This window comes from Stigmatopora argus, chromosome 12 (genome assembly GCF_051989625.1).
Source record: "Stigmatopora argus isolate UIUO_Sarg chromosome 12, RoL_Sarg_1.0, whole genome shotgun sequence".
Taxonomy (NCBI): domain Eukaryota; kingdom Metazoa; phylum Chordata; class Actinopteri; order Syngnathiformes; family Syngnathidae; genus Stigmatopora; species Stigmatopora argus.
Window position 1 is genome coordinate 2163085 of NC_135398.1, and position 27853 is coordinate 2190937.

Below are 27853 nucleotides of genomic sequence, written 5' to 3' on the forward strand. Positions count from 1 at the left end.
TTCTTGCTTCACTTTCTCCACAGCTCTCGTAGACCAGAATGCAATTGAGTTCCCCCCCCCTCCCTCGCCTCATTGGCTCTCCATCCTTCCTTTTTTCTTGCTCCATCCCTCACTCCACAGTCGGTGTGGCAATGCGGTCAATGGGGCTAACTTGGAATCGAGCCTGTCCTCTCTCTCTTCTCTGCAATTCTCGCTCCTTTTTTTTTCTCCATTCCATTTCCTGCTTGAATAGAACAAAGGAGTCCATTGTAAAAGCGGGCCGTCCGGCGCTCGGACGCCAGTCGGCAGATGACTCGAACGCGAAGCGCTTATGTAACCGGAGAGGGACGACCGACCTCTCCCGACTTAGTATTCGTCCTTGTTCCGCGAAGCCGTCTCCCTCCCTCCGACGTCTGCCCCAACTTTTTAATGGAGACTCATTTATACTGCGACTGGGCTTTTTCTCCGTGACCTAGATTGTTGCTTTTGTCTCCGTGGATTTCAAATGAAAAACAACTGTGGAATTAATGTCTACTTCCAAACCATTTTGTTTTACTGCCAAAGTACCTTCAAATGTTCCTGATTATCTTCTTACATTCCTACCTGGTCTCTCCGTATCAAACTGAGTTCTTAGTTAAGCTACCTATCCACGTTTTGGCCCGTGTTTGTGGTTTTGGGCTGCAGTCAGACATGTTTGTTCCATCAAGAGAACATTTTAATCCTTTAAAGCAAGGGGTAGGGAACCTACGGCTCGGAAGCCGTATGTGGCTCACCTGTGAGTTGAAATATGGGGACAGAGCCGAGTCCCGAATGCACCAATAGGAGCGTCACACCGGCACTGTGGTGTTGACGCTACCTCTAGCATTGCTAATTGTATATATTTTTTCGATTGATCTCTTCTGCATCCATACTCTCATTGATGATCATTGATAGTCATTGATCCTCATTGGTGCTCATTGATGCTTATTGATACTCTTTGATACTCTGATACTCTTTGATACTCTTTGTTCTCATTCATACTCATTGATACTCATTGATGCTCATTGATACTCTTTGACACTCTGATACTCTTTGATATTCTTTGATACTCTGATTCTCATTCATACCCATTGATACTCATTGAGACTAATTGTTACTCTTTGATTCTCATTGATACTCATTGATACTCATTGATACTCATTGATACTCATTGATACTCATTGATACTCATTGATACTCATTGATACTCATTGATACTCATTGATACTCATTGATACTCATTGATACTCATTGATACTCATTGATACTCATTGATACTCATTGATACTCATTGATTCTCATTGGTTCTCATTGATTCTCATTGGTTCTCATTGATTCTCATTGGTTCTCATTGATACTCTGATACTCTTTGATTCTCATTGATACTCTTTGATTCTCATTGATACTCATTGATTCTCATTGATTCTCATTGATTCTCATTGATACTCATTGATAGGCAACGGTGTAACAATGTTGTCAAAAGAATTCTGCAACTTTTTGGACTTTAAAATGGGTGAAATGACTAAAAAAATGCACACTTTCATGTATTTTTACTTTTAAATTCAGAGTCTGGCTCTCGAGGAAGAACATTTTGTCGATATGAATTCCTTATGACTCCCTCTGTCAAAAAGGTTTGCTGCTTTAAAGGATAAAAAAATCTTTGGGCCTGTGTGGTTTTTCTACATAATAAATAAATAAACAAATAAATAACTAAATAAATAAACAAATACACATAAATAAATAAGGGCGCCCTGGTGGGGCGAGTGGTTAACGCGTCGGCCTCACAGCTCTGGGGTCCTGGGTTCAAATCCAGGTCATGTCCGTCTCTAAATTGCCCGTAGTGGATGGTTGTTTGTCTCCTTGTGCCCTGCGATTGGCTGGCCTCCAATTCAGGGTATCCGCCGCCTCTGGCCCGAAGTCAGCTGGGATAGGCTCCAGCACCCCCAGGATAAAACGGTTCAGAGAATGAATGAATGAATGCGATCGGGCCCTGATCGCATCTGACACCCATCCATTTATTCTTGTATTTTACATCATTTTACTCTCCATTCCAATTCCATTTCCTAAAAATGCTAATAATGCTAATAGTTCCTTTTTGAATCAAGGCTGTCTCGCTCCTTACGTTCTCCTTCAATCTTTTGCAGGTCCCTCCTGACCGAAGAATGTGCCACCCTGAAAACCCGAGTACAGCACATCCAGGTAAGCGAGGATGGAGTTGCAAATTAATCTTTAATCCTCTTTTGTTTTAATCCCTAAAGCCTTCAACTATGCGTGGATAAGAGTCATATTTGCTGTATGAGAATCACACTTTTTTAAATTATTTTTTTACTGTCTACTACGTTTCAAGCCAACGCTTCACCAACACGTGAAGAAAACATGTTATTTCCCGTGACGTTGTCGTACTTGTCAGGGTTATGACTTATTGAGGCCAGATGTTGCCATAGTTAAGTCTCGCAAGGGAGAAGCCGACCCCCCCAAAAAAACTGTCTATGTGTAAAAAAAGAATGTTTGTTTTCATATATAGTGTGTAGAAATAACTAATACGCAGCACTGCACACACGCTGGCTGTCAGTCGTGAATTTTTGAGGAAAAATTATGATGGAACACTTCTGTTTAAGCGTTTAGCGGTCGCAGATAAATTCTTGTCCTCTCGCTCCGTTTGTTATTTTTAGCCCGTTTGCTTCCCCTTTTCTGATCAATGTACCGTATTTTTTGCACTATAAGGCCCACTGGATTATAAGACGCAGTAGGAGTAGTAGGGGGTTGTTTTATACGACCACTAGAGGGAGCTGTAGTAATAGTAGCGGTGGTTACCGTATTTTCTCGCATATTGACCGCATAAGCGTGTAAGTCGTATCCTTAAAATTGCCTTAAAATTGTTGAATTTTATGATTTCTCTCGTATAAGCCGCCCCCTGATTGACAATTTTCATATCCATATTCATGGATTATGATTATCATTTTAATAGGGAGTACAAATATGTTACTTTGAAGGGAAAATCTGAAGAAAAATCATCGCACGTAGTTTTATGCATGATAAGTTTTATTTTTTTCTTTGAATTTCATTCATAGACGTCAATATCAATTTGATTTAGCATTTTATCTGTTTATCTTTTGTTTATTTTGGAATAAATGACCGTATTGGCCGCATTTTCTTGCGTTATGTCGTTTCGTCTTGCAGTTTCGTGCATGTCAAATCTAATTTGTGCGGGTATAAGCCGTACCCTCGATTCAGTCATCATTTTTTTGTTACAAATACGGCGTATGAGAGAAAATATGGTAATTAGGTTATGCATCAACTAGAAGGTGTGCCAAAGTGAAGTTTATACAATGATTAAGCAATATTTATCCATATAAGGTGCACTGCCAGCTTTTTAAAGTTGCGCCTTATAGTGCGGAAAATACGGTAGTGCATTTTATTCCTGGGCTATACCGTTATTTTTTCCCCGTTTATTTAATAAAAGTGCCCTTTTGTGCTTGTGGTCCACAGGAAATGATCAAAAAGCAGTGCAGTAATCAAGCAGAAGGTGTCGTTAATGAACCGACCCTCGCAGGTGAGTTCAGGACTGTCGTCGGGGGGGCTTCAAGTGGATGAAAAATCATGTTTCAATGACTTTGATAGCGATAGACGTCCAATCATTTGAACCGTTATTAAATCTAATTCAAATAGATGGGAAGTCTAGCTAGCCAATGAGATAACTACCGTATATTTCGGACTATAAGTCGCACTAGCCAAAAAAAATCACAATAAAGAGGAAATATATATATATATATATATCAATTAGTTTGCATTTAGTTTGGTTTGTAGCATTTAAAGCAATATCATACAAAATGTGACTATAATTCACATGCTCTTGTTGGTATTTATTCAAAACTGCAGGGGGAAATATGGAATAGTTGTCTGTTTCAGTGTGTATTACATTAGGCCCATCTAAATGAATTTTAGGCCAATGCTGCCATCTAGAGGCACGTTGACACGTATCATGTACAGTATTGTATACTCAAAATGGATATTCATATTTGCTGTCCCCTGTATTGTTTTTAATGACCTTTTTTTAGAGTTGAAAGAGCTGAGAGGAGCCATCCAAAAAGATTTTGATCTCTACCCCTCGCTTCCGTTGCATGTCCCGGAAAAAAAAGCAATGAGGCCGACATTCAGGTGAGTCCAGAAATGTGGGAAGTCAAAACACCCCAAATGTATGTTTCAGGTTCTGCAGATATAAAAATAAATGTATTCCCCAATAACATAAGAAGTAAAGTCATAATAATGAAACATTGGCTTAACCTAGGCTGGCCACAGCTAATTAGCATTTGCTTGTTTTATATTCATTCATTTTTGGAAGCGTTTATCCTCACAAGCGCCACGGGGGGTGCTGGAGCCTAGCCCAGCCAACTATGGGCACCAGGTGTGGGACACCCCGAATTGCTGGGTAGCCAATTGCAGGGCACGAGGAGACAAATGTACAATTAGCCTAGCATGGGTGTTTTGGGGATGTGGGAGGAAAACAGAGTACCCGGAGAAAACCCACACATGCTTGGGGAGAACATGCAAACTCCACACAGTGAGGACTCACCTGGGATCAAACCCTCGACCCCAGAACTGTGAGACCAACATGCTACCCACTTGACTGTCGGTCTGCCATTTTTGCAATATGTAGTTTATAATCACAATTTCAAAATTACTTCATATGGAATGATTCATGGAAGAAAAAAACTTATAACCCGCCTATACTTTGCTTGGATGGGCTCCAGCACCCCCACCGTGCAGAAAATGAATAAGTCCATCTTCCGGTCCCAGTGAAGAAAAAGTCAGAAATCGGATGGAAATCTTAAGAAAGTGCGTCGAACTCATTGGAAATCAAATTAGATTGGACGTCTGGCGCCGTCAATGGCAACCAATGAGTTATTCATGTAAAAAAATGTATTTTTCACCCTTTTCTCATCACGGTCGTCATTCGACGTCCCACGGTTGATGCTTGAATTTCGTCCTTGTGGTGTCCAATCACAGTCTACCAACAGGACCAAGAATCTCCGATCATTCCACGTACGCGTTCCCCCCCCTCCGAAGGCCGCATCCGCCCGCCAATCCGCCTCACAAGAACTTCTGCGGCTTGCTAAAGCCCATCGACGCCTTGGATGGCACCCCGGGGACCTATCTCCCGCACAGAAGCGGCTCTTCGGTGTCCCGACACAGGAAAATCCGCCTTAAAAGCACAGCCAGCGAGCCGCCGCCGGTCGCAAAGCCGTCGCTGCCGGCGGATGAAGAGTCGGATTTCTTCTGGCAGCTCCTCAGCACCCCCGACAGCTCCCCCTTTTTTCCCACACAGCATCTCCAGCCCGGGTAGATTTGTGGACATGAGACGGTTGAAGGTAAGATCATTTTTTGGGGGTGAAAGATTGAGTGTTTACTCCAAAATCAATTCCGTTAGGCGGATAAGTCAACCATTAGATGGTTGTCCAGGAAGAAGTTTCTTTAGAATTTTACTAAAGGTGTGCTTGGTTTGTAGAATTCTTTAAACATACTTTTTTTGATGACATTTCAAGAAAGACATAAGGCTAATGAATGTACCGCAAGGGTGTCAGACTCGGGTTGGTTCGCGGGCCGCTTTAACGTCAACTTGATTTCACGTGGGCCGGACCTTTTTGGATATAATATTTAGATTTTTTTAAATAAATGGATTAAAAGAACTGAATATTCCGTTTTATATATCTAAAACAATGTTTATTTTAGCTTTTTAAAATATATTTTTAGATTTTACAAAATGATCTTTGAACTAAAAACACAGAAAAAATGGATAAAAAATTACAATTATTGATTAAAATTTTTACCAAATGATTTTTGAACTAAAAACACAGAAAAAATGGATTAAAAATTGCAATTCTTGATTAAACATTTTACCAAATGATTTTTGAACTAAAAACATAGAAAAAATGGATTAAAAAATTACAATTATTGATTAAACATTTTACCAAATGATTTTTGAACTAAAAACAGAAAAAATTGATTAAAAAATGACTTTTTTTTTAATTTAAAAGGGGGAAAATCAGGTAATTTAATATACATCTATACTCTTCATTTTAATTTGATCCTAAAACAGAAAGTCGGCACTCATCATTTACTTTCCCGGGCCACACAAAATGATGCGGCGGGCCAGATTTGGCCCCCGAGCCGCCACTTTGTTCTAAAGAAAGACACATACAAATATTTGCTTTTTTTTTTTTAGCCAAGGCTAATTAATGTACCTTGGGCAAAATCGATGAAAAGTAATGTTAGAATATTGTTACTACTGATTTTTATTTAGGTGCGAAATGTCATCACTTGTGTTGGTGATGTTTAAAAGTGCTATTGCTTGATATTACAAGCCCAAAAAATATTTGTTCAACAATTTTTCTATTTATTTTAAAGGGGAACAGCTGACATAAAATACTTGCAATAGCTTAACACTTTTTTTATGTGACTGAAGTGCATATTCAGAAGTTGTACGTTTGTAGCATTCCTACACAATATTGATAAGTTGTTGACTTGATTTCAAGCTTTTAAAAAGTACTGTAACTTGTAATCACATTTTAGGAATAAATTTGCTGGATTCAGAAGCTGGTGACAAATTATGCAATTGATATTTTTCCATAATTTTCATGCATAATGTGCAAGTCAGAAGTACATAAAATGAACATTTTTAACAAACCTCCAAATAATCACATATATTTTCTAAAATAAAATACATTGGAAAATGTCATTTGAAAATTAACTGATGCTATTTTTCTTAAATGTGCTATTAAATTCTACAAGTGACTTGATATGGTAGTAAATCATATTTTTGACGCATGCATTAATTAAAAAATGACAAAATAAGGCTCTACTGAAAGTTGATTTTTTTACGCAGCTAAAAAATTAAGACTAAAATATAATTTAATTGGGCTTAATTTTTTTAGCTGCCTAAAAAATCTGAACAGATTGAGCAGCATTTTTTTCCAGTCTGTTAGCATAATTAATTATGATTGTGATGTCATACCAAGAATAGCTGGGAAAAAGTGGGCGTTACCTGGTGCATTGTTTTTATGCGATAGCCCAGAAAGGCAAATTAACTGTGACATTTATGTACCCACATCGTTTTCTAAATGTAAAATTAAGTTAGTGCTGTCATTTTCATTTTCCCATTATTTCTTAGGACCTTAAAGCACGCGCTGCTAGCTTTTTTTAGCCAATGACATCCCTCACCATTCAATGGCGTTATCCCCGTTTTTTTTAAAGACCGGAAGTCTAGTCCAAAGTCTAAAAGTTTTATACACCCAAAATACTGCAGTCGTATTTAATAATATAACTTGTCCAAACCAACACTTAACCACACAACAAATTTCTGCCACCTGATTATTTTCTCGGCGGTTTAATATATCGACGAACGTCTTTTTGACGTACTCCGTGGCATTTTGTTGAAAGGGGCCGGCGGAAGTAGTTTTTCCTAAGCAAAACGCTTGACCTCACCGAAAAGTATGCTTTTCTGAAGTTTACTACGCCAATAAAGCTCTTAGGTGAGTTAATGCTTCATGTTGTCAATGACATTAATATTTTGCACTCTACTTCTCGCATATTTCAACATAAGTAGGTAAACGTGGCTTCCATTTTTTTCCTGTTTTGATGGGATACCGTATGAGTTGTTTACCAGAACACTTCCAGTCCACATGACAATCACCTCATAACCACGTGGAAGTACTATATGACTTTTTACAATTCAATAATAGTTCCGTCAACCAGACAACCGGTCAAACATTTTTGTCACGAAACGTCATTTTAAAATGTGAATTCCGTGTTCCGTGTTGAGGTGTGTTCAAATCACCTTCTAGCTTGTTCGTCTTGCAAGACCTGTTTTCCTTTCGAATGTATCTCTTATTGTTTGCTTACATTGTCGTGAGTATCATTGAGTCCAACAAAAAAGCCGTAATATTTCATTGAAAAAGAATTCACTTGATAATGAAGATAATTGCTGGCCCTTTTTTTAATGTGACCATTGAGCCAAAATGGTTCCCATCATAATTTGCACATAGTTTGGACATCCATTTAAACTCATAACCAGTGGCGGTCCGTGAATTTCAAAATGGCGCCTTCAATTCTATATCTGAATCAATCCAGCCAGCCCTCAAAAACTATTTTATGGCTATAAAACCTTTACTGCAGCTACAGCTGCGATACATAAAAATCATCAATAATAACCTCATACAATTGAAATATTATTTAGGAATATAGCCATATTTTACTCACCAAAAATCATGTTTATGTTTTGTTATGAGTCATAACAATGCTGTACAGCAAAGCCTTCAGAACTGATTGTGAAGGCCTTGAGGCAGATTTCTGACCCTGGCAACAAATAATGGCTGAAATGTGATTGGTTAGATGCTTAAATATGAAAACACATCTGGAAGCAGCACAACCAGGGGAAAGGCAATGAAAGGAAGCTGATAGACAATTTGGAATTATTTAATAATTAGTCATGGACTAAACATAATTAACATTAGTCTATGATTCAGATATATATTTTTAGGCCAGCAGAGATGGCCTTGCAGGCCCTGACGGTCCACCACTGCTCATAACAATGCGGTATCTCTTTCCTTTCAGGTTACCCACATTGGATTTCAGTCTGGGCACATTTTTATTGTATTTATTTATTTATGTATGTTGTCTCTCCGTCCATACTGACCCACTTTAATCTCCAGAGAGATGTGGCTGTTGCTTCTACTCGCCGCCCTCCTGGTTCTCTTCTGCAGCTTGGACGTGTGGTACTTTGTGCGGGCGGCCGGCGCGGTGGTCCGCGCCTGGCTGCAGCCCCCCATGCGCGACGTGACGGGCGAGCAGGTCACGACGGGCCGGGTGGCCCCCCGCGACATCGACATGTGCCACATGAACAACGCCCGCTACCTGCGAGAGTGCGACTTCGCCCGCTTCTCGCTGTACATTCGGAACGGCGTCTTCAAGGCCCTGCGGGCCCTGGGGGCCTCCGCCGTGGTGGGGGCCACCACCATCCGCTTCCGCAGGCCGCTTTGCATCGGGGAAGCGTACGAGCTGCGGAGCCGGGTGGTGACGTGGGACGACAAGGCCTTCTTCCTGGAGCAGAGGTTCGTGTCGCGCAAAGACGGGCTGGTGTGCGCCATCATGTACTGTAAGCAGACGGTCGTGGGAAGCAGCCCGGACGCTATCATGCGGTATCTCTGCAAGCGGAAGGTAAGCTGACCTCGGGGGTAGGATTTTGGAGGGGTCTACCTGATAAGAGAGCTTTAGCTTGAGGGCTACACCTTTGCAGGTGGAATGTCCTGAATTCCCAGAGGACCTTCAGCACTGGATCAGCTTCATCTCAGCCAGCAGTCAGAGCCTCAGAGCAGAAAGCGGTCTCCTGGAGAAGGAGAAATAAGCAAAGGATGGACGGTAACACCTTCATGAATAATTGAGGTCTAGAATTACATATAGATGCCACAAGGTGGTTGCAAAATCCCTTTAATAAAGAGGATCACACACAGTCATGCACCCTTGTTATGGAAAGACTATTCATTTATAATAAGGTGGGTTGTGACTAAAAATAAATAAATAAATGCACCAAAAAGTGCTGATCCTTCATGCTTTGGCCTGAGTAGAAAATAAGTAAATACGGTAAATAAAGCTTTAGGTTATACACCACTTTGCAAATGCCGGTTTGGGACTAAATGGAGTTTAACTTTTTTTTTTCTAAGTAATTGAATGAATGCCTTTATTGTCATTTTTTTGGAATAAGGATACTTTATGAAGCAGTGACTCAAATGTGCACCTTTTCCTACCGTGCATTGTTTCTCAATTGGAATAAAATGTTAATAGGGGTTTTAATGTGTTTTGGGTGCAAATTGATTGATATATATATAATTTGACAATCTGCGCGAGCCACTCTTCTACTATTTGCTCTTTACATTTTTTTTAAATATTTAAAAATCTTTTGGAACACCTGCACTTTAAAACGTAAAATAAAATTGTCTATGGGATAATACACCCAAGAAAGTTCCCCTTAGAATTGTACCCAAAACAGATGACATCATTATTATTTTTTACCCCTATATAAACATGTAATAATCCACCAAATCATGTCATCACAACACAGGGAGTGACAAACGACCAAGGAATTCAAAGTCTTTCGTCTGTCTTTAATGGGCGTTGGTAAAGCTTCATAATATGGAAGTTATATTGCCTTAACGCTGCATAATAGGAAAGTAATAGCAGAACTGATCCAAAAAATGCGGGCCAATGACAATTAAGGAGTCGTTCACGTGTAATTAGCGCAGAGAAACAGCATCATGGAAGGGTCTGAAGTGTAAGTAATCAGACTGAATTTTAAAGTTATAGTGCCACAATAATGTACTGAACTTTTTAAATGTACAGTTGTGTCTAATAACGTCCGTTAAATAATTTAACAACACATTTTATTGCAATTTAACTTAAGTCGCAATAAAATGTGGCGCTGAGTTTCGGGGTTCCGTGAAGAGTGCTGCGCCAAAGTAATGCGTGATTGGTGGAGAATGCGGAAATGAGTAGTGTGTACTCGAGTGCCTGCCAAAGTAATGCGTGATTGGTGGAGAATGCAGAAATGAGTAGTTTGTACTCGAGTGCCGGCCAAAGTAATGCCTGATTGGTGGAGAATGCGGAAATGAATAGTGTGTACTCGAGTGCCTGCCAAGTAACCCTTATGGTTGTTGACCCACGTTTTCCAGCCAAATCGAGGAATTGCAATGCAAATTCCTCGTCAGTTAATCAAACATTTTTTACGTCTAATAATAAATTAATATACTGCTGATTATAAATGTGTTTGTTGAACAAATATAGATTGAGCTATATGTATTAGACAAACGTCTTATTTTCAACCTCTGCCTGTTATTTGGGCTGTTTCAATTCAATTAGGCGGGTTTTATGATGTGATTGGGCTAGAGACCGTCTTTCCGATCTGGCAACCCTAGCCTGACGCGTCTCGGACGTGACATTACCGGAAGTCGTGCCGGTAACTTGTCTGTCGGGGCTGAACCGGCATCTCTTCTCCGCACTGTCGCATTCGATGTCAGCGCTCCCTTATCAACGAGTGGTGAGTCTTGTAGCGACCTAAAAACGACCGAAATATCCGCGTGGAATTGGAAAAACCAAAAGGGTGAATATTTTGGCAGCACACCGTTGCCTTTTATTGCGGTCGGGCTAACTGGGAAGGTAGCTGAAAGCTAGCAGAAGCCGGCGCTAGTGGAGCGCGGCTAACGTCCTTTCAAGGTTCAATGGAAAATGTTTAAAATGTTGATAAACGTGTAGGTTTTGATAATGATACGCTTGACTACGTTTATAATACGTTGTTCTCAAGACACTGCAGTTAATGACGTCTAAAAGTTGTCCGCAGGATTCATCTACACTGGCATTGCATTACGAGGCAATTTCTGTGGATTTATTTTAAAAAAAAAATTAATATGGTATGTCCAATGTGATTAATTAAGCTATTTTGGTTGTGATTTTCTTTACTGCAGTTTAGTTCGCTGGTGTAAATATCTATTGTATAAATTTCAATTTGTCTATTTTTGGGGGGGAAATTACAGAATGTTATTTTTAACCCCTATAATTGTTGTTGTTCCAGAGACATGCTACTGTTGGTGCTGGGGGGCCTCCTGGTGCTCTTCTGCACCGTGGACGTCTGGTATTTTCTGCGGGGGGTGCAAGTGGTGATCCAAACGTTGCTCCAGCCACGCGTCGGGGACGTGCTGGCCGAGCAGCGGGTGGACGGCGTGGTCCTCCCCCACGACGTGGACTACAAGGGCCACATGAACAACTCTCGCTACCTGCGCGAGTGCGACTTTGCCCGCTTCCACCACTACATGCGCAACGGGCTCTTTGTGGCCCTGTGTAGGATGGGGGCCAAGATGGTGGTGGGGGCCTCCACCATTCGCTATCGACGCTCGCTGGCCTTCGGCGAGAGCTTCCAGATCCACACCAGGGTGCTGGGCTGGGATGATAAGGCCTTTTACTTGGAGCAGCGCTTCGTGTCCAAGAAGGACGGCTTCGTGTCGGCCGTGCTGCTCTGCCGGCAGAACGTGGTGCACAGCAGCCCCGAGGAGATTGTCCAGTTTGTCTGCAAAAAGAAGGTAATTTAAAAAGACTTTAATCTTGTGATATTATCTTATATTAAGGGGTTTTCGATCAATTTCTCTCTTTTACGAACTACCACAATGCAGTGTGTGAAGTGAACCGGCAGGTAATAATACGTTAAGCTAAAGCTAATGCTAACTTTTGAATGAAACAATAACAAAATGACTTTAATCTTACGATATTGTCCCCTATTCTCACATTTTTAATCGTGTGATATTACAATATATGACTTAGTTTCCTATAATATTACGCTTTCCTCAGAATATTGCAGTAAATGAGTTTTTGCAGATTATAACACAATACAGCAGTTTTCAATGTTCCAGGACTTCCCGGTTGAAATGGTTTGGACGTCTATTGCCGTCCACAGGTGTTTTGATATCAATTTCTCTCTTTTACAAACTACCACAATGCAGTTTGTGAGGTGGACTGGCAGGTAATAATACGTTAAGATAAAGCTAATGCTAACTTTTGAATGAAACAATAACAACAAAACAACTTTAATCTTACGATATTATCCCCTCTTCTCGCATTTTTAATCAGGTGATATTACAATATATGACTTAGTTTCCTATAATATTACGCTTTCCTCAGAATATTGCAGTAAGTGAGTTCTTGGCAGATTATTTTACCTTGTTTTGTCGCGGTCCGGGCGACCAAAAGACCGGCGACCTATCAACTGCACACGGATATTTTATTGCCATAGCGTGTTGTCATTGGTTTTTCTTTGTGAGCAGGTGGAATGCCCGCCACTGGGCGAAGACGTGAAGCACTGGATCGAATTCATTTCAGCCAACAGCCGAGCCCTGCGAGCAGAGAGCGGACTGGAGCAGAAGGAAAAGTAAACCCTTTAAAGCACAAATCACCCACACAGTAACCGCCATTAGTTGCGATGATATTCCACTTGCCTCATTACTGCTGTATTTTTTCCCCCCTCTCATACAATCAAACCGAGCGGGGCGGTCGCGCATATCCGAGTGTATTTGAAAAAGGAGAAAGTTTTACGTTATTTTGACAGTGCTTGATACAAATGTGCACGAAAGCAACTTTATTATCTCAAAGGGATAATATGCTTGCTTTTTATCCCCCTTTTAACTTATTTAACTTGATCATGGCGATAGGAGTGAGACAATTTGACGTATTTTGTCGTCAGTGGCGGCCAATGAGGTGAGGGTGATCTAAGAGAAGGGATATTTAATTATGTAAATGTCATGTTGCGGGCAACTTTGTAAAACAAATGATGGATATGAAGGATTTTTAAAGCTTTATTAGAAGTATCTGACCAAATTAATGTAATATATATTTTTTGTTTTGATGTATGGATTTGAATGTCATGTTCTTAATGCACTTAAGTCAGTGGTCCAGGTAGAAGAGGTTATTGTCATACACTGTTAGCTTCCTTTTAAATTATTTATGGAATGAATTATGTCAAATAATAGGTTGCATTTAATGCCATTATGAATAAAAATGCACCTCAATCCTCGAATGGTTAACGTTTTTAATATATTGTATATTGTTTTATCACCGTTTTTAATCGATGGTCGGCCATTTTGTGACAGTGCCGTTCGATTAACTTGTTAACCATTGGAGAGTTTATTTGGAAATATAGTAATATGCTCGTATTTTTTTATAAACGTCAAATGCAGTAAATCAACCAGCCTAAAACAAAGCCACACAAATGAAGTTTATTATAGACCAAACCATTTGAATGGCAGTCAAGATTTAGCCGATTTCAACGTAGTGTATTTTACTTGACCATCCTCAGTCATTGACGTAGAGCCCGCCCTAAAATGGCGGCTTGTGATTAACGCCACTGCCAACTGCGATCTAGTTCTAGATCTGCATCTAGTTTTATAGATTTCCACCGCCTGGATGACACTCTTTCCTTTTCAGTTAAATTGTTGTAACGAATATTACGCGTTTAAATAGCAAATTAGCCATTCGAAATAATACGTTTCACGAGTTTCCCAGCCTCCTCCACTTCCGCCCGTTGACCCACGCGTGTCGTCACGTCCGGAAAAAACAAAGTCTTCCAGCAGGAGCGTTGTTTTGTTGCGTTTGTTTTTACGCCCCGAGTCGCTTCCAGCTGGCGGTCCAAATGGCCGGGGTCGTCCTGGACAAGGACCAGTTCACCTGCTCCGTGTGTCTGGACGTCTTGCGGGACCCAGTGACTATCCCGTGCGGCCACAGCTACTGCTCCGACTGCATTCGCGATTACTGGGACCAGGCCGACGACGTGGGGGCCTTCCTATGCCCCCAGTGCCGGAAGAGCTTCTACCCGAGGCCGGTCCTCGCCCGTAGCACCTTGCTGGCCGACGTGGTGGAACGCTTCAAGCTGAGCGGACTCCAGGAGGTCCCGGGGGTCGGCACTGGGGGGCGACGAGGCCAGACAACGAGCCCGGCGCAGGGCGACGACGTGGAGTGCGACGTGTGCCCGCTTCGCAAGAACAAGGCGGTCAACTCGTGCCTGGTGTGCCTGGCCTCGTACTGCGAAGTCCACGTCCGACCGCACCACGAATCGGCCGCCTTCCAGAAGCACAAACTGGTCTCGGCCTCCAAGAGGCTCCAGGAGAGCGTTTGCAAGCGACACGGGAAGCTTCTCGAGCTCTTCTGCCGCACGGACAAGCGGTGCATTTGCTCCATGTGTCTGACGGACGAACACAAGGGACACGACACGGTCCTGGCGGAGGTGGAGAGCCAGCTGCTAAGGGTAGGTCAAGCTAGCTTGCGAGTTTGCTTCAAAAATCCCACCCGTGGTCTCATTTTCATGTCATTGGTTTTTGGATGCCGCGGGGTGATGGAGCCCATCCATCCCAGCTCACTTTTGGCCACACCCTGAATCGGTGGCCAGCCAATTGCAGGGCACGAGGAGACAAGCAGCCAATCAGGCATAGCCAGGGACAATTTAGCATGCAATTAGCATAGCATGTGTCTTTTGGGGATGTGGGAGGAAGCCGGAGTACACGGAGAAAAACCACGCGGGCAAACTCCAAACCTGGGGTCGCTGCCATCCCTCCCAGTCCGTGTGCGGTCGATTGGTCGCCGGTCTTTTGGTCGCCCGGACCCAGACAACGGGCGACCAAAAGACCGGCGACAAAACAAGGTAAAACAACACGGTCTACGCATCAATAAAAGCCAACAATGGCCATGAGCAGTTTCACTGAGCCGACGTGTGAGTGTATAATAAGAGTTTGTATGGACATGTAATGCATTTCTCCATTTTTGGATTGGATTGGATAACGTTATTCATCCCGTATTCGGGTAATTTCATTGTGACAGTAGCAAGAGGGTGATTAGACAGAACAACAAAGCAAAAGCACAAAGTACAAAGCAAATCAAAGTAAATGGGATCATTAAGAATCACCAAATCAAATCATTAAGACAGAAAAGCAGCAAAAAAACACATTATCCCTTCCTCTTAAAATGATGGCGGCTGGACCCAATTGGAAGTGGGACGGCTCCATAAACAAAACCCGCCTCCTTATTAAGATCGTTTTTTTTGGTGGGCGTCTCTTGTTTTTTTTATCTCCCGGCCCGACAGAGACAATTGGCCGAAATGAAGTTGACCTCTCAGCACGGCGTGGAGAAACTGGAGAGGAAAGCTCAGGCCCTGAGACAAGCCATCTTCTCTCTCAACGTGAGTGCAAAACCAACCCTCGGCTCGACGCCGGCTCATGCCCGTCTTGGCGTTTCCCGTCCCGTAGCGTTCGGCTCAGCAGGCGACCAAGACCAGCGACGACGCCTTCGCCAACATGATCCTCTACGTGGAGCTGAAGCGCTTCGAGGTACGCGGGCTGATCGACGCCCAGCAGAAGGTGGCGGTCGGTCAGGGCGGACAGATGCTGGAGACCATCGAGCGGGAGATCGCCGAGCGCAAGAAGCGGGAGGCGGAGCTAGAGCGGCTGGCGCTCGTCGACGAACCTCTGCACTTTCTCCAGGTGAGGGCGTCGCTCTTTCTCTTTGGGGGGCGTTCGGGGGGAAGCGGCACCGTGATTATCGTTATCCCTTCAAAAAAACTGGCTCACGGCCGGTCTTCCCAGTTTAATTGAATTGGACGTCAATTGTTGTCAATGGCATGCGGTGAGAGTCAAGTTCAGAATAGTAATTGTGGCCAGAATCAGTGTCTTTCTGTTTGATTCATTTCATTTATTTTTTATTTATGTTGTATTATTCATTTTCATTAAAAAAAATCAGAATTTAAATAATAATTGCTAATATTTAAAGAATGGGCCGGTGGAGGAGTGGTTTACGTGTCGCCCTCACACTTCTGGGGTCGAGGGGTCGATTCCAGTTGGGTCCTCACTGTGTGGAGTTTGCATGTCCTTGTGTGGGTTTTCTTCGGTTACTCTGGTTTCCCCCTACATCCTCTCTCTCTCTCTCTCTCTCTCTCTCTCTCTCTATATATATATATATATATATATATATATATATATATATATATATATATCTATGTATGTGTGTGTATACATATATATATATATATATATATATATATATATATATATATATATATATACACACATATATACATATACACACATACATATACACATATATACATATATATATATACGTATACATATACTACATGTATATATATACGTATATGTATACATATATATGTATGTATATATACATATATATATGTGTGTGTGTATTTGTATGTATATATGTATGTACACGTGTGTATATGTATATATATATATAGATAAATCTATATATTGATATATATATGTGTATATGTATATATATATATATATATATATATTTCAGCAACACGCTTATTTATTCAATTATTTCATGTATTTATCTATTTCTTAACTTACTTATTACCTATTTATTTATGTCTAAAATGTCTTTTGCTGTGTCTGTATTCTCACCCTCTTGCTACTGTGACAACGAAATTTCCCGAATACGGGATGAATAAAGTTAGCCAATCCAATCCAAAACATGCATGCTAGGCTAATTGGTTGCTACATTTTGGGCATCCACTGATCATTTTCCTTTATAAATCATTGTTTGTTCTAATGAGGAATTCAAGTGAAATTTCTCCTATAGAGTTGCCAGGCGCTGAACGCCGCCACCGTTGCCGTCGCCGCACCCGAAGCATCCGCTCTGCCGGCCGTGGACCCCGGCTTGACGTTCGACGCCGCCACCAAAGCCGTCTGCGACTTTAAAGAGGTGCTGCAAGAGGTCTGCCATGGCGGATTCGTCACAATCTATGAAAAAGGTACGCTTCCTTTTTTGATCCTGTCAATGTTGTTACATGTACCATTTTTTTTGCACCGTTGACCACTTCCGGTAAACAGCTTTTTTTGCTGAATTGGAAATATGAGACAAGACTCCAACCTTTTCCGAACCCAAAAAGAGCAAAACCCGGTTTTAATCCCATTTCACCGTCGGTCCAGGAAGTCCAAACGGCTCGACTACGGTGGACTTTAATTGCCTTGTGTTCCGTTCCGTCAGTGAGAGAAGTGGCCTTCCTGGATCCGCCCAATTCGGACGTGGCCACGCCCACGAGCGATGTGACCACGCCCACGGTCGACGTCCAGCCCGCCGTTCAAATGGAAGAAACGGGTAAGTCGACGTGAATGGCCTCATCTTGTCGATTACGAAACCAACGAGACCCAAAATTCTGACAATATATATATATTATAATATAGTTTTCCATCTTTGGTGTTCTCCAGACATCCCGTTCATGGGGCTGGACCAAAGTCCCACCAGCCCCATCAACCCGTTCCTCAACCCGGGAACCGTTGTACCCACGTTTGTCTTCTCGCCTATAGGTTGGTCATTCTTCAACTATAGACATTTCACATAATAACACATTAATATGCTCGTGTAAAAGTGTATTTTGAAGTTAGGGGTTTGATCCTAAGTGGGTCTTCACTGTGGATTTGCATGTTCTTCTTTGGCTTTGTGGGTTTTCTCCAGGTACTCCATCCGGTTTCCTCACACTTCCCAAAAAAATGCACGATAAGATCACTCTAAATTGTCCATAGCTACGATTGGTCGTCCATCTCATGGTGCCCTGTGATTGGCTAGACAGCCAGGCAGAGAGTCCCACCTCTTGTTAGCTGGGATAAGCTCCAGCACCCCCCGCAACCCTCGTAAGGAAAAGTGATTTGGAAAAGGATTGAATGTTTTAAGGTGTATTGTAGAAAATGATTTGTAAGCATTTTAGGGGGAATTGAAAACTTAGACCGAAAATGAGGGTGTTTAGGGGTACTCGGACGTTTGGTCGCCGGACGTTTGGTCGCCCGGACGTTTGGTCGCCCGGACGTTTGGTCGCCCGGACGTTTGGTCGCCCGGACGTTTGGTCGCCCGGACGTTTGGTCGCCCGGACGTTTGGTCGCCCGGACGTTTGGTCGCCCGGACGTTTGGTCGCCGGACGTTTGGTCGCCCGGACGTTTGGTCGCCCGGACGTTTGGTCGCCCGGACGTTTGGTCGCCGGACATTTGGTCGCCGGACGTTTGACAACATGACAGAGAGTTTACTGTTGAAAGCAGCTCTCCAAATTATATTCATGAGAGAGAGAGTTTAATATCTAAATACCTACTGTTGAAACCAGCTCTCAAAATTATATTCACCCAGGCGACCAAACGTCCGGTCACGGTGTTTAGGTACGCGATAGAATTTCAGAATTGAATTGTTTTAATCATTTTTTTTGTGTGCAGTTGGGACAGTTAGCTAAAATGGAGGAATATCCAAGTTTAAGCATTTGACGAAGGAGTTCTTAAAATGGTTGTAGGCGCTTTTTAATTCCTCCATAATGCTGGTTTTATTTGAAATGCCATTGCAGGCTCCAAACTGTCCTCGGGCCCCAGGTTGAGGCACCTCCAGCGCCGCAGTCACGCCCGAAAGAAATAGGACTTCCACGGAAGACTTGAATTACCATATTTATCATTAACTTGAAAATCTGGATCATCCAGCAGCTGTATTTGCATTTATTCTCATTCCTTAACCAACGATACTTTCGTCTGTTGGGGAAGCGCAAAACGACTTCATTTAGTCACCCACGCCCACAAAAAAAACAAGCCTTTTATTTGACTTGTCAAGTATTCATGACAGGACTCAATTGAGAGTTGTCGTCGAATATTCCTTTTATACTTTCCTATATTTAAGCTTATTTACATTTAATTTATTATTTTGGCCTGTCGCACAACCAATAAATGAGTCCATTTTGGAATATTGTTTGTGATCTCAACCCACATGCATGTGAATATTTGCTGTGCTAATATAGGGGAGTGTTATCGTTTTCTCTGTTTATTTATGTGTGTAGTTGAATGAATTGGTCGTCCATCATTGTCAATGGCAGGAAGGAATTAAATGTCTGATCCCAGGTTTGTAAAAAAGTCTCCCAGTCCCTAAAATATTAATACTGAGACCTAAAATGTGAAGTTGACGGGGAGGCTGTTTTTTCGGTTTTTTTTAATGACCCCAAACTAATCACGTGCCTACGTCAAGGATTGAGCAGGTGCACGCGCTATCATCGAACTACCTTCACGCCCCGCCCACTTTACTCCCTGACCAAGCAAAGATGGCGACAGCCGCGGCCACCATCTCCGTCGAAGAGGACCAATTCAGCTGTCCCGTTTGTCTGGAAGTTCTGCTGGACCCGGTGACCATTCCATGCGGCCACAGCTACTGCCTGGGTTGCGTCGAGGACTATTGGAACCGGGTCGACCGGGGAAAGCAGCACAAGGGCCGCTACGCCTGCCCGCAGTGCCGCCAGGAGTTCAGCCCGAGACCGCTGCTCAATCGCAACACGGTGCTGGCCGAGCTGGTGGAAAAGTTTGTCCGGGGAGGAGTGCGAGAGGAGCCGGGAGTCGCGGCGGCGGCGGCGGCGGCGGCGGCACCGCCGGGGGAGCGCCACCGTCGGCGGAGACGAGGAGTCGCCGAAGGTGCCAAGGTAGGCGACCACCCCCCCCATCATCGAGATTTCAAAACGATAGATACCCCATTTTAACTTTAGCGCCCGAGTGCGCACCTGCTTCCGGGTTCTTGATGCTAGCGTGTAGTAAACGTGTATGGTGTTATTACGGTAAATTCGACGCGCAACTAAAAGTGGATGTTGTCATTGCGGTCATTTCAATGCGCAAGGTGAAATGTTTCCTTACGGTAAATTCAACGCGCAACGAACCGTTCTTTTTTTTTCAAAAAGACCATGTATAGTAAGGCTTTTTTCTTAAAAAATAACCATGTATAGTAAGGCTTTTTTCGTAAAAGAAATGATCATGTATAGTAAGGCTTTTTTCTTAAAAAATGACCATGTATAGTAAGGCTTTTTTCTTTAAAAAGACCATGTATAGTAAGGCATTTTTTCTTAAAAAACTACATAGTATAGTAAGGCTTTTTTTCCTAAAAAAACGACATAGTATAGTAAGGCTTTTTTTCCTAAAAAACAACATAGTATAGTAAGGCTTTTTTTCCTATAAAAAAGACTATGTATAGTCGGGCTTTTTTCTTAAAAAACGACATAGTACAGTAAGGCTTTTTTTCCTAAAAAAAACGACATAGTATAGTAGGGCTTTTTTTCCTAAAAAACGACATAGTATAGTAAGGCTTTTTTTCCCTAAAAAAACGACATAGTATAGTAAGGCTTTTTTTCCTTAAAAAAAAACGACATAGTATAGTAAGCCTTTTTTTCCTTTAAAAAAACGACATAGTATAGTAAGGCTTTCCCCCCCTAAAAACGACATAGTATAGTAAGGCTTTTTTTCCTAAAAAACGACATAGTATAGTAAGGCTTTTTTCTTTAAAAAAAGACCATGTATAGTAAGGCTTTTATTTCTTAAAAAAACGACATAGTATAGTAAGGCTTTTTTTCCTAAAAAACGACATAGTATAGTAAGGCCTTTTTTCCTAAAAAATGACATAGTATAGTAAGGCTTTTTTTCCTAAAAAATGACATAGTATAGTAAGGCTTTTTTTTCCTAAAAAACGACATAGTATAGTAAGGCTTTTTTTCCAAAAAACAACAACATAGTATAGTAAGGCTTTTTTCCCTAAAAAACGACATAGTATAGTAAGGCTTTTTTTCCTAAAAAACGACATAGTATAGTAAGGCTTTTTTCTTTAAAAAAAGACCATGTATAGTAAGGCTTTTATTTCTTAAAAAAACGACATAGTATAGTAAGGCTTTTTTTCCTAAAAAACGACATAGTATAGTAAGGCCTTTTTTCCTAAAAAAATGACATAGTATAGTAAGGCTTTTTTTCCTAAAAAATGACATAGTATAGTAAGGCTTTTTTTTCCTAAAAAATGACATAGTATAGTAAGGCTTTTTTTTCCAAAAAACAACAACATAGTATAGTAAGGCTTTTTTCCCTAAAAAACGACATAGTATAGTAAGGCTTTTTTTTTTCAAAAAAACGACATAGTATAGTAAGGCTTTTTTTCCTAAAAAACGACATAGTATAGTAAGGCTTTTTTTCCAAAAAACAACAACATAGTATAGTAAGGCTTTTTTCCCTAAAAAACGACATAGTATAGTAAGGCTTTTTTTTCCTAAAAAACGACATAGTATAGTAAGGCTTTTTTTCCTAAAAAACGACATAGTATAGTAAGGCTTTTTTTCCTAAAAAAACGACATAGTATAGTAAGGCTTTTTTCCCTAAAAAACGACATAGTACAGTAAGGCTTTTTTCCCTAAAAAACGACATAGTATAGTAAGGCTTTTTTTCCTAAAAAACGACATAGTATAGTAAGGCTTTCCCCCCCCCCAAAAAAAACGACATAGTATAGTAAGGCTTTTTTTCCTAAAAAACGACATAGTATAGTAAGGCTTTTTTTCCAAAAAACAACAACATAGTATAGTAAGGCTTTTTTCCCTAAAAAACGACATAGTATAGTAAGGCTTTTTTTTCCTAAAAAACGACATAGTATAGTAAGGCTTTTTTTCCTAAAAAACGACATAGTATAGTAAGGCTTTTTTTCCTAAAAAAACGACATAGTATAGTAAGGCTTTTTTCCCTAAAAAACGACATAGTACAGTAAGGCTTTTTTCCCTAAAAAACGACATAGTATAGTAAGGCTTTTTTTCCTAAAAAACGACATAGTATAGTAAGGCTTTCCCCCCCCCCAAAAAAAACGACATAGTATAGTAAGGCTTTTTTTCCTAAAAAACGACATAGTATAGTAAGGCTTTTTTTCCTAAAAAACGACATAGTATAGTAAGGCTTTTTTTCCTAAAAAAAACGACATAGTATAGTAAGGCTTTTTTTCCTTAAAAAAGGACATAGTATAGTAAGGCTTTTTTTCCTTTAAAAAAACGACATAGTATAGTAAGGCTTTTTTCCCTAAAAAACGACATAGTATAGTAAGGCTTTTTTCCCTAAAAAAACGACATAGTATAGTAAGGCTTTTTTCCCTAAAAAACGACATAGTATAGTAAGGCTTTTTTTCCTAAAAAACGACATAGTATAGTAAGGCTTTTTTTTCCTAAAAAACGACATAGTATATATAGTAAGGCTTTTTTCCCTAAAAAACGACATAGTATAGTAAGGCTTTTTTTCCTAAAAAAACGACATAGTATAGTAAGGCTTTTCCCCCCCCCAAAAAACGACATAGTATAGTAAGGCTTTTTTCCCTAAAAAAACGACATAGTATAGTAAGGCTTTTTTTCCTTAAAAAAAACGACATAGTATAGTAAGGCTTTTTTTCCTAAAAACAACGACATAGTATAGTAAGGCTTTTTTTCCTAAAAAACGACATAGTATAGTAAGGCTTTTTTTTCCTAAAAAACGACATAGTATAGTAAGGCTTTTTTTCCAAAAAACAACAACATAGTATAGTAAGGCTTTTTTCCCTAAAAAACGACATAGTATAGTAAGGCTTTTTTTCCTAAAAAACGACATAGTATAGTAAGGCTTTTTTCTTTAAAAAAAGACCATGTATAGTAAGGCTTTTATTTCTTAAAAAAACGACATAGTATAGTAAGGCTTTTTTTCCTAAAAAACGACATAGTATAGTAAGGCCTTTTTTCCTAAAAAAATGACATAGTATAGTAAGGCTTTTTTTCCTAAAAAATGACATAGTATAGTAAGGCTTTTTTTTCCTAAAAAATGACATAGTATAGTAAGGCTTTTTTTTCCAAAAAACAACAACATAGTATAGTAAGGCTTTTTTCCCTAAAAAACGACATAGTATAGTAAGGCTTTTTTTTTTCAAAAAAACGACATAGTATAGTAAGGCTTTTTTTCCTAAAAAACGACATAGTATAGTAAGGCTTTTTTTCCAAAAAACAACAACATAGTATAGTAAGGCTTTTTTCCCTAAAAAACGACATAGTATAGTAAGGCTTTTTTTTCCTAAAAAACGACATAGTATAGTAAGGCTTTTTTTCCTAAAAAACGACATAGTATAGTAAGGCTTTTTTTCCTAAAAAAACGACATAGTATAGTAAGGCTTTTTTCCCTAAAAAACGACATAGTACAGTAAGGCTTTTTTCCCTAAAAAACGACATAGTATAGTAAGGCTTTTTTTCCTAAAAAACGACATAGTATAGTAAGGCTTTCCCCCCCCCAAAAAAAACGACATAGTATAGTAAGGCTTTTTTTCCTAAAAAACGACATAGTATAGTAAGGCTTTTTTTCCTAAAAAACGACATAGTATAGTAAGGCTTTTTTTCCTAAAAAAAACGACATAGTATAGTAAGGCTTTTTTTCCTTAAAAAAGGACATAGTATAGTAAGGCTTTTTTTCCTTTAAAAAAACGACATAGTATAGTAAGGCTTTTTTCCCTAAAAAACGACATAGTATAGTAAGGCTTTTTTTCCTAAAAAACGACATAGTATAGTAAGGCTTTTTTTCCCAAAAAAAATGACATAGTATAGTAAGGCTTTTTTTACTAAAAAAAGGACATAGTATAGTAAGGCTTTTTTTCCTTAAAAAAAACGACACAGTATAGTAAGGCTTTTTTCCTTAAAAAACGACATAGTATAGTAAGGCTTTTTTTCCTAAAAAACGACATAGTATAGTAAGGCTTTTTTTCCTAAAAAACGACATAGTATAGTAAGGCTTTTTTTCCCTAAAAAACGACATAGTATAGTAAGGCTTTTTTTCCTTTAAAAAAATGACATAGTATAGTAAGGCTTTTCCCCCCCTAAAAAAAACGACATAGTATAGTAAGGCTTTTTTTCCTAAAAAAACGACATAGTATAGTAAGGCTTTTTTTCCTTTAAAAAAACGACACAGTATAGTAAGGCTTTTTTCCTTAAAAAACGACATAGTATAGTAAGGCTTTTTTTCCTAAAAAACGACATAGTATAGTAAGGCTTTTTTTCCTAAAAAACGACATAGTATAGTAAGGCTTTTTTCCCTAAAAAACGACATAGTATAGTAAGGCTTTCCCCCCCCCTAAAAACGACATAGTATAGTAAGGCTTTTTTTCCTAAAAAACGACATAGTATAGTAAGGCTTTTTTCCCTAAAAAACGACATAGTATAGTAGGGCTTTTTTTCCTAAAAAACGACATAGTATAGTAAGGCTTTTTCCCCCAAAAAACGACATAGTATAGTAAGGCTTTTTTTCCTAAAAAACGACATAGTATAGTAAGGCTTTTTTCCCTAAAAAACGACATAGTATAGTAAGGCTTTTTTCCCTAAAAAACGACATAGTATAGTAAGGCTTTTTTTCCTAAAAAACGACATAGTATAGTAAGGCTTTTTTTCCTAAAAAACGACTTAGTATAGTAAGGCTTTTTTTCCTAAAAAACGACATAGTATAGTAAGGCTTTTTTTCCTAAAAAACGACATAGTATAGTAAGGCTTTTTTTCCCTAAAAAACGACATAGTATAGTAAGGCTTTTTTTCCTAAAAAACGACATAGTATAGTAAGGCTTTTTTCCCTAAAAAACGACATAGTATAGTAAGGCTTTTTTTCCTAAAAAACGACATAGTATAGTAAGGCTTTTTTTCCCTAAAAAACGACATAGTATAGTAAGGCTTTTTTCCCTAAAAAACGACATAGTATAGTAAGGCTTTTTTTCCCTAAAAAACGACATAGTATAGTAAGGCTTTTTTTCCTAAAAAACGACATAGTATAGTAAGGCTTTTTTTCCTAAAAAACGACATAGTATAGTAAGGCTTTTTTTCCTAAAAAACGACATAGTATAGTAAGGCTTTTTTCCCTAAAAAACGACATAGTATAGTAAGGCTTTTTTTCCTAAAAAACAACATAGTATAGTAAGGCTTTTTTTCCTTAAAAAAACGACATAGTATAGTAAGGCTTTTTTTCCTAAAAAACGACATAGTATAGTAAGGCTTTTTTGCCCTAAAAAACGACATAGTATAGTAAGGCTTTTTTCCCTAAAAAACGACATAGTATAGTAAGGCTTTTTTTCCCTAAAAAACGACATAGTATAGTAAGGCTTTTTTTCCTAAAAAACGACATAGTATAGTAAGGCTTTTTTTCCTAAAAAACGACATAGTATAGTAAGGCTTTTTTCCCTAAAAAACGACATAGTATAGTAAGGCTTTTTTTCCTAAAAAACAACATAGTATAGTAAGGCTTTTTTTCCTTAAAAAAACGACATAGTATAGTAAGGCTTTTTTTCCTAAAAAACGACATAGTATAGTAAGGCTTTTTTTCCTAAAAAACGACATAGTATAGTAAGGCTTTTTTTCCTAAAAAACGACATAGTATAGTAAGGCTTTTTTTCCTAAAAAACGACATAGTATAGTAAGGCTTTTTTCCCTAAAAAAACGACATAGTATAGTAGGGCTTTTTTTCCTAAAAAACGACATAGTATAGTAAGGCTTTTTCCCCCAAAAAACGACATAGTATAGTAAGGCTTTTTTTCCTAAAAAACGACATAGTATAGTAAGGCTTTTTTCCCTAAAAAAACGACATAGTATAGTAAGGCTTTTTTCCCTAAAAAACGACATAGTATAGTAAGGCTTTTTTTCCTAAAAAACGACATAGTATAGTAAGGCTTTTTTTCCTAAAAAAAAACGACATAGTATAGTAAGGCTTTTTTTCCTAAAAAAACCGACATAGTATAGTAAGGCTTTTTTTCCTAAAAAACGACATAGTATAGTAAGGCTTTTTTTCCCTAAAAAACGACATAGTATAGTAAGGCTTTTTTCCTAAAAAACGACATAGTATAGTAAGGCTTTTTTCCCTAAAAAACGACATAGTATAGTAAGGCTTTTTTCCCTAAAAAACGACATAGTATAGTAAGGCTTTTTTTCCTAAAAAACGACATAGTATAGTAAGGCTTTTTTTCCTAAAAAACGACATAGTATAGTAAGGCTTTTTTTCCTAAAAAAAACGACATAGTATAGTAAGGCTTTTTTCCCTAAAAAACGACATAGTATAGTAAGGCTTTTTTTTCCTAAAAAATGACATAGTATAGTAAGGCTTTTTTTCCTAAAAAAACCGACATAGTATAGTAAGGCTTTTTTTCCTAAAAAACGACTTAGTATAGTAAGGCTTTTTTTCCTAAAAAACGACATAGTATAGTAAGGCTTTTTTTCCTAAAAAATGACATAGTATAGTAAGGCTTTTTTCCCTAAAAAACGACATAGTATAGTAAGGCTTTTTTCCCCCAAAAAACGACATAGTATAGTAAGGCTTTTTTTCCTAAAAAAAGGACATAGTATAGTAAGGCTTTTTTTCCTTAAAAAAAACGACACAGTATAGTAAGGCTTTTTTCCTTAAAAAACGACATAGTATAGTAAGGCTTTTTTTCCTAAAAAACGACATAGTATAGTAAGGCTTTTTTTCCTAAAAAACGACATAGTATAGTAAGGCTTTTTTTCCTAAAAAACGACATAGTATAGTAAGGCTTTTTTTCCTAAAAAACGACATAGTATAGTAAGGCTTTTTTCCCTAAAAAACGACATAGTATAGTAGGGCTTTTTTTCCTAAAAAACGACATAGTATAGTAAGGCTTTTTCCCCCCAAAAACGACATAGTATAGTAAGGCTTTTTTTCCGAAAAAACGACATAGTATAGTAAGGCTTTTTTCCCTAAAAAACGACATAGTATAGTAAGGCTTTTTTCCCTAAAAAACGACATAGTATAGTAAGGCTTTTTTTCCCTAAAAAACGACATAGTATAGTAAGGCTTTTTTTCCTAAAAAACGACATAGTATAGTAAGGCTTTTTTTCCTAAAAAACGACATAGTATAGTAAGGCTTTTTTTCCCTAAAAAACGACATAGTATAGTAAGGCTTTTTTTCCTAAAAAACGACATAGTATAGTAAGGCTTTTTTCCCTAAAAAACGACATAGTATAGTAAGGCTTTTTTTCCTAAAAAACGACATAGTATAGTAAGGCTTTTTTTCCTAAAAAACGACATAGTATAGTAAGGCTTTTTTTCCTAAAAAACGACATAGTATAGTAAGGCTTTTTTTCCTAAAAAACGACATAGTATAGTAAGGCTTTTTTTCCTAAAAAACAACATAGTATAGTAAGGCTTTTTTTCCTTAAAAAAACGACATAGTATAGTAAGGCTTTTTTTCCTAAAAAACGACATAGTATAGTAAGGCTTTTTTGCCCTAAAAAACGACATAGTATAGTAAGGCTTTTTCCCCTAAAAAACGACATAGTATAGTAAGGCTTTTTTTCCCTAAAAAACGACATAGTATAGTAAGGCTTTTTTTCCTAAAAAACGACATAGTATAGTAAGGCTTTTTTTCCTAAAAAACGACATAGTATAGTAAGGCTTTTTCCCCTAAAAAACGACATCGTATAGTAAGGCTTTTTTTCCTAAAAAACAACATAGTA

General features: G+C 39.0%; 4 protein-coding genes across 8 annotated transcripts in view; all 4 read left to right on the forward strand.

Moving 5' to 3' along the window:
- The window catches only part of LOC144085485 (protein THEM6-like), a 24028-nt gene extending 12264 nt beyond the window's left edge, over positions 1 to 11764 (forward strand). The window contains exons 6-10 of one of the 5 annotated variants that reach the window (XM_077614802.1): positions 2142 to 2196; positions 3487 to 3550; positions 4056 to 4155; positions 5005 to 5366; positions 8706 to 8851. In XM_077614802.1, coding sequence (XP_077470928.1) covers positions 2142 to 2196; positions 3487 to 3550; positions 4056 to 4155; positions 5005 to 5341 — 556 coding nt within the window. In that variant the 3' untranslated portion in view covers positions 5342 to 5366; positions 8706 to 8851. Of the gene's footprint in view, positions 1 to 2141; positions 2197 to 3486; positions 3551 to 4055; positions 4156 to 5004; positions 5367 to 7048; positions 7527 to 8607; positions 9211 to 9289; positions 9570 to 11614 lie in introns of those variants that run through there. The other 4 variants (XM_077614804.1, XM_077614805.1, XM_077614806.1 and 1 more) reach the window with 4 other exon arrangements.
- Positions 10907 to 13606, forward strand: LOC144085488 (protein THEM6-like). Its single transcript, XM_077614808.1, has 3 exons — positions 10907 to 11083; positions 11615 to 12119; positions 12858 to 13606. The coding sequence occupies exons 2-3, from the start codon at positions 11619 to 11621 to the stop codon at positions 12963 to 12965; spliced, it is 609 nt and encodes a 202-aa protein (XP_077470934.1). The 5' UTR covers positions 10907 to 11083; positions 11615 to 11618; the 3' UTR covers positions 12966 to 13606.
- Positions 13607 to 14069: 463 nt separating this feature from the next.
- Positions 14070 to 19348, forward strand: ftr67 (finTRIM family, member 67). Its single transcript, XM_077615057.1, has 7 exons — positions 14070 to 14830; positions 15662 to 15757; positions 15825 to 16058; positions 17179 to 17350; positions 17587 to 17697; positions 17808 to 17906; positions 18923 to 19348. The coding sequence occupies exons 1-7, from the start codon at positions 14219 to 14221 to the stop codon at positions 18988 to 18990; spliced, it is 1392 nt and encodes a 463-aa protein (XP_077471183.1). The 5' UTR covers positions 14070 to 14218; the 3' UTR covers positions 18991 to 19348.
- A 183-nt stretch (positions 19349 to 19531) lies between these two features.
- Positions 19532 to 27853, forward strand: part of LOC144085824 (tripartite motif-containing protein 16-like protein) — a 29980-nt gene continuing 21658 nt past the window's right edge. The window contains exon 1 of the mRNA XM_077615479.1: positions 19532 to 20032. Coding sequence (XP_077471605.1) covers positions 19661 to 20032 — 372 coding nt within the window. The 5' untranslated portion in view covers positions 19532 to 19660. The remainder of the gene's footprint in view (positions 20033 to 27853) is intronic.

Bases quoted from the DNA above. Each gene is read 5' to 3' on its own strand.
- LOC144085488 (XM_077614808.1), top strand. From the start codon at position 11,619: ATGCTACTGTTGGTGCTGGGGGGCCTCCTGGTGCTCTTCTGCACCGTG. The intron at 12,120-12,857 runs GTAATTTAAAAA...CTTTGTGAGCAG, and splicing joins AGTTTGTCTGCAAAAAGAAG to GTGGAATGCCCGCCACTGGG.
- ftr67 (XM_077615057.1), top strand. From the start codon at position 14,219: ATGGCCGGGGTCGTCCTGGACAAGGACCAGTTCACCTGCTCCGTGTGT. The intron at 17,351-17,586 runs GTACGCTTCCTT...CCGTTCCGTCAG, and splicing joins CGTCACAATCTATGAAAAAG to TGAGAGAAGTGGCCTTCCTG. The intron at 17,698-17,807 runs GTAAGTCGACGT...GGTGTTCTCCAG, and splicing joins CGTTCAAATGGAAGAAACGG to ACATCCCGTTCATGGGGCTG.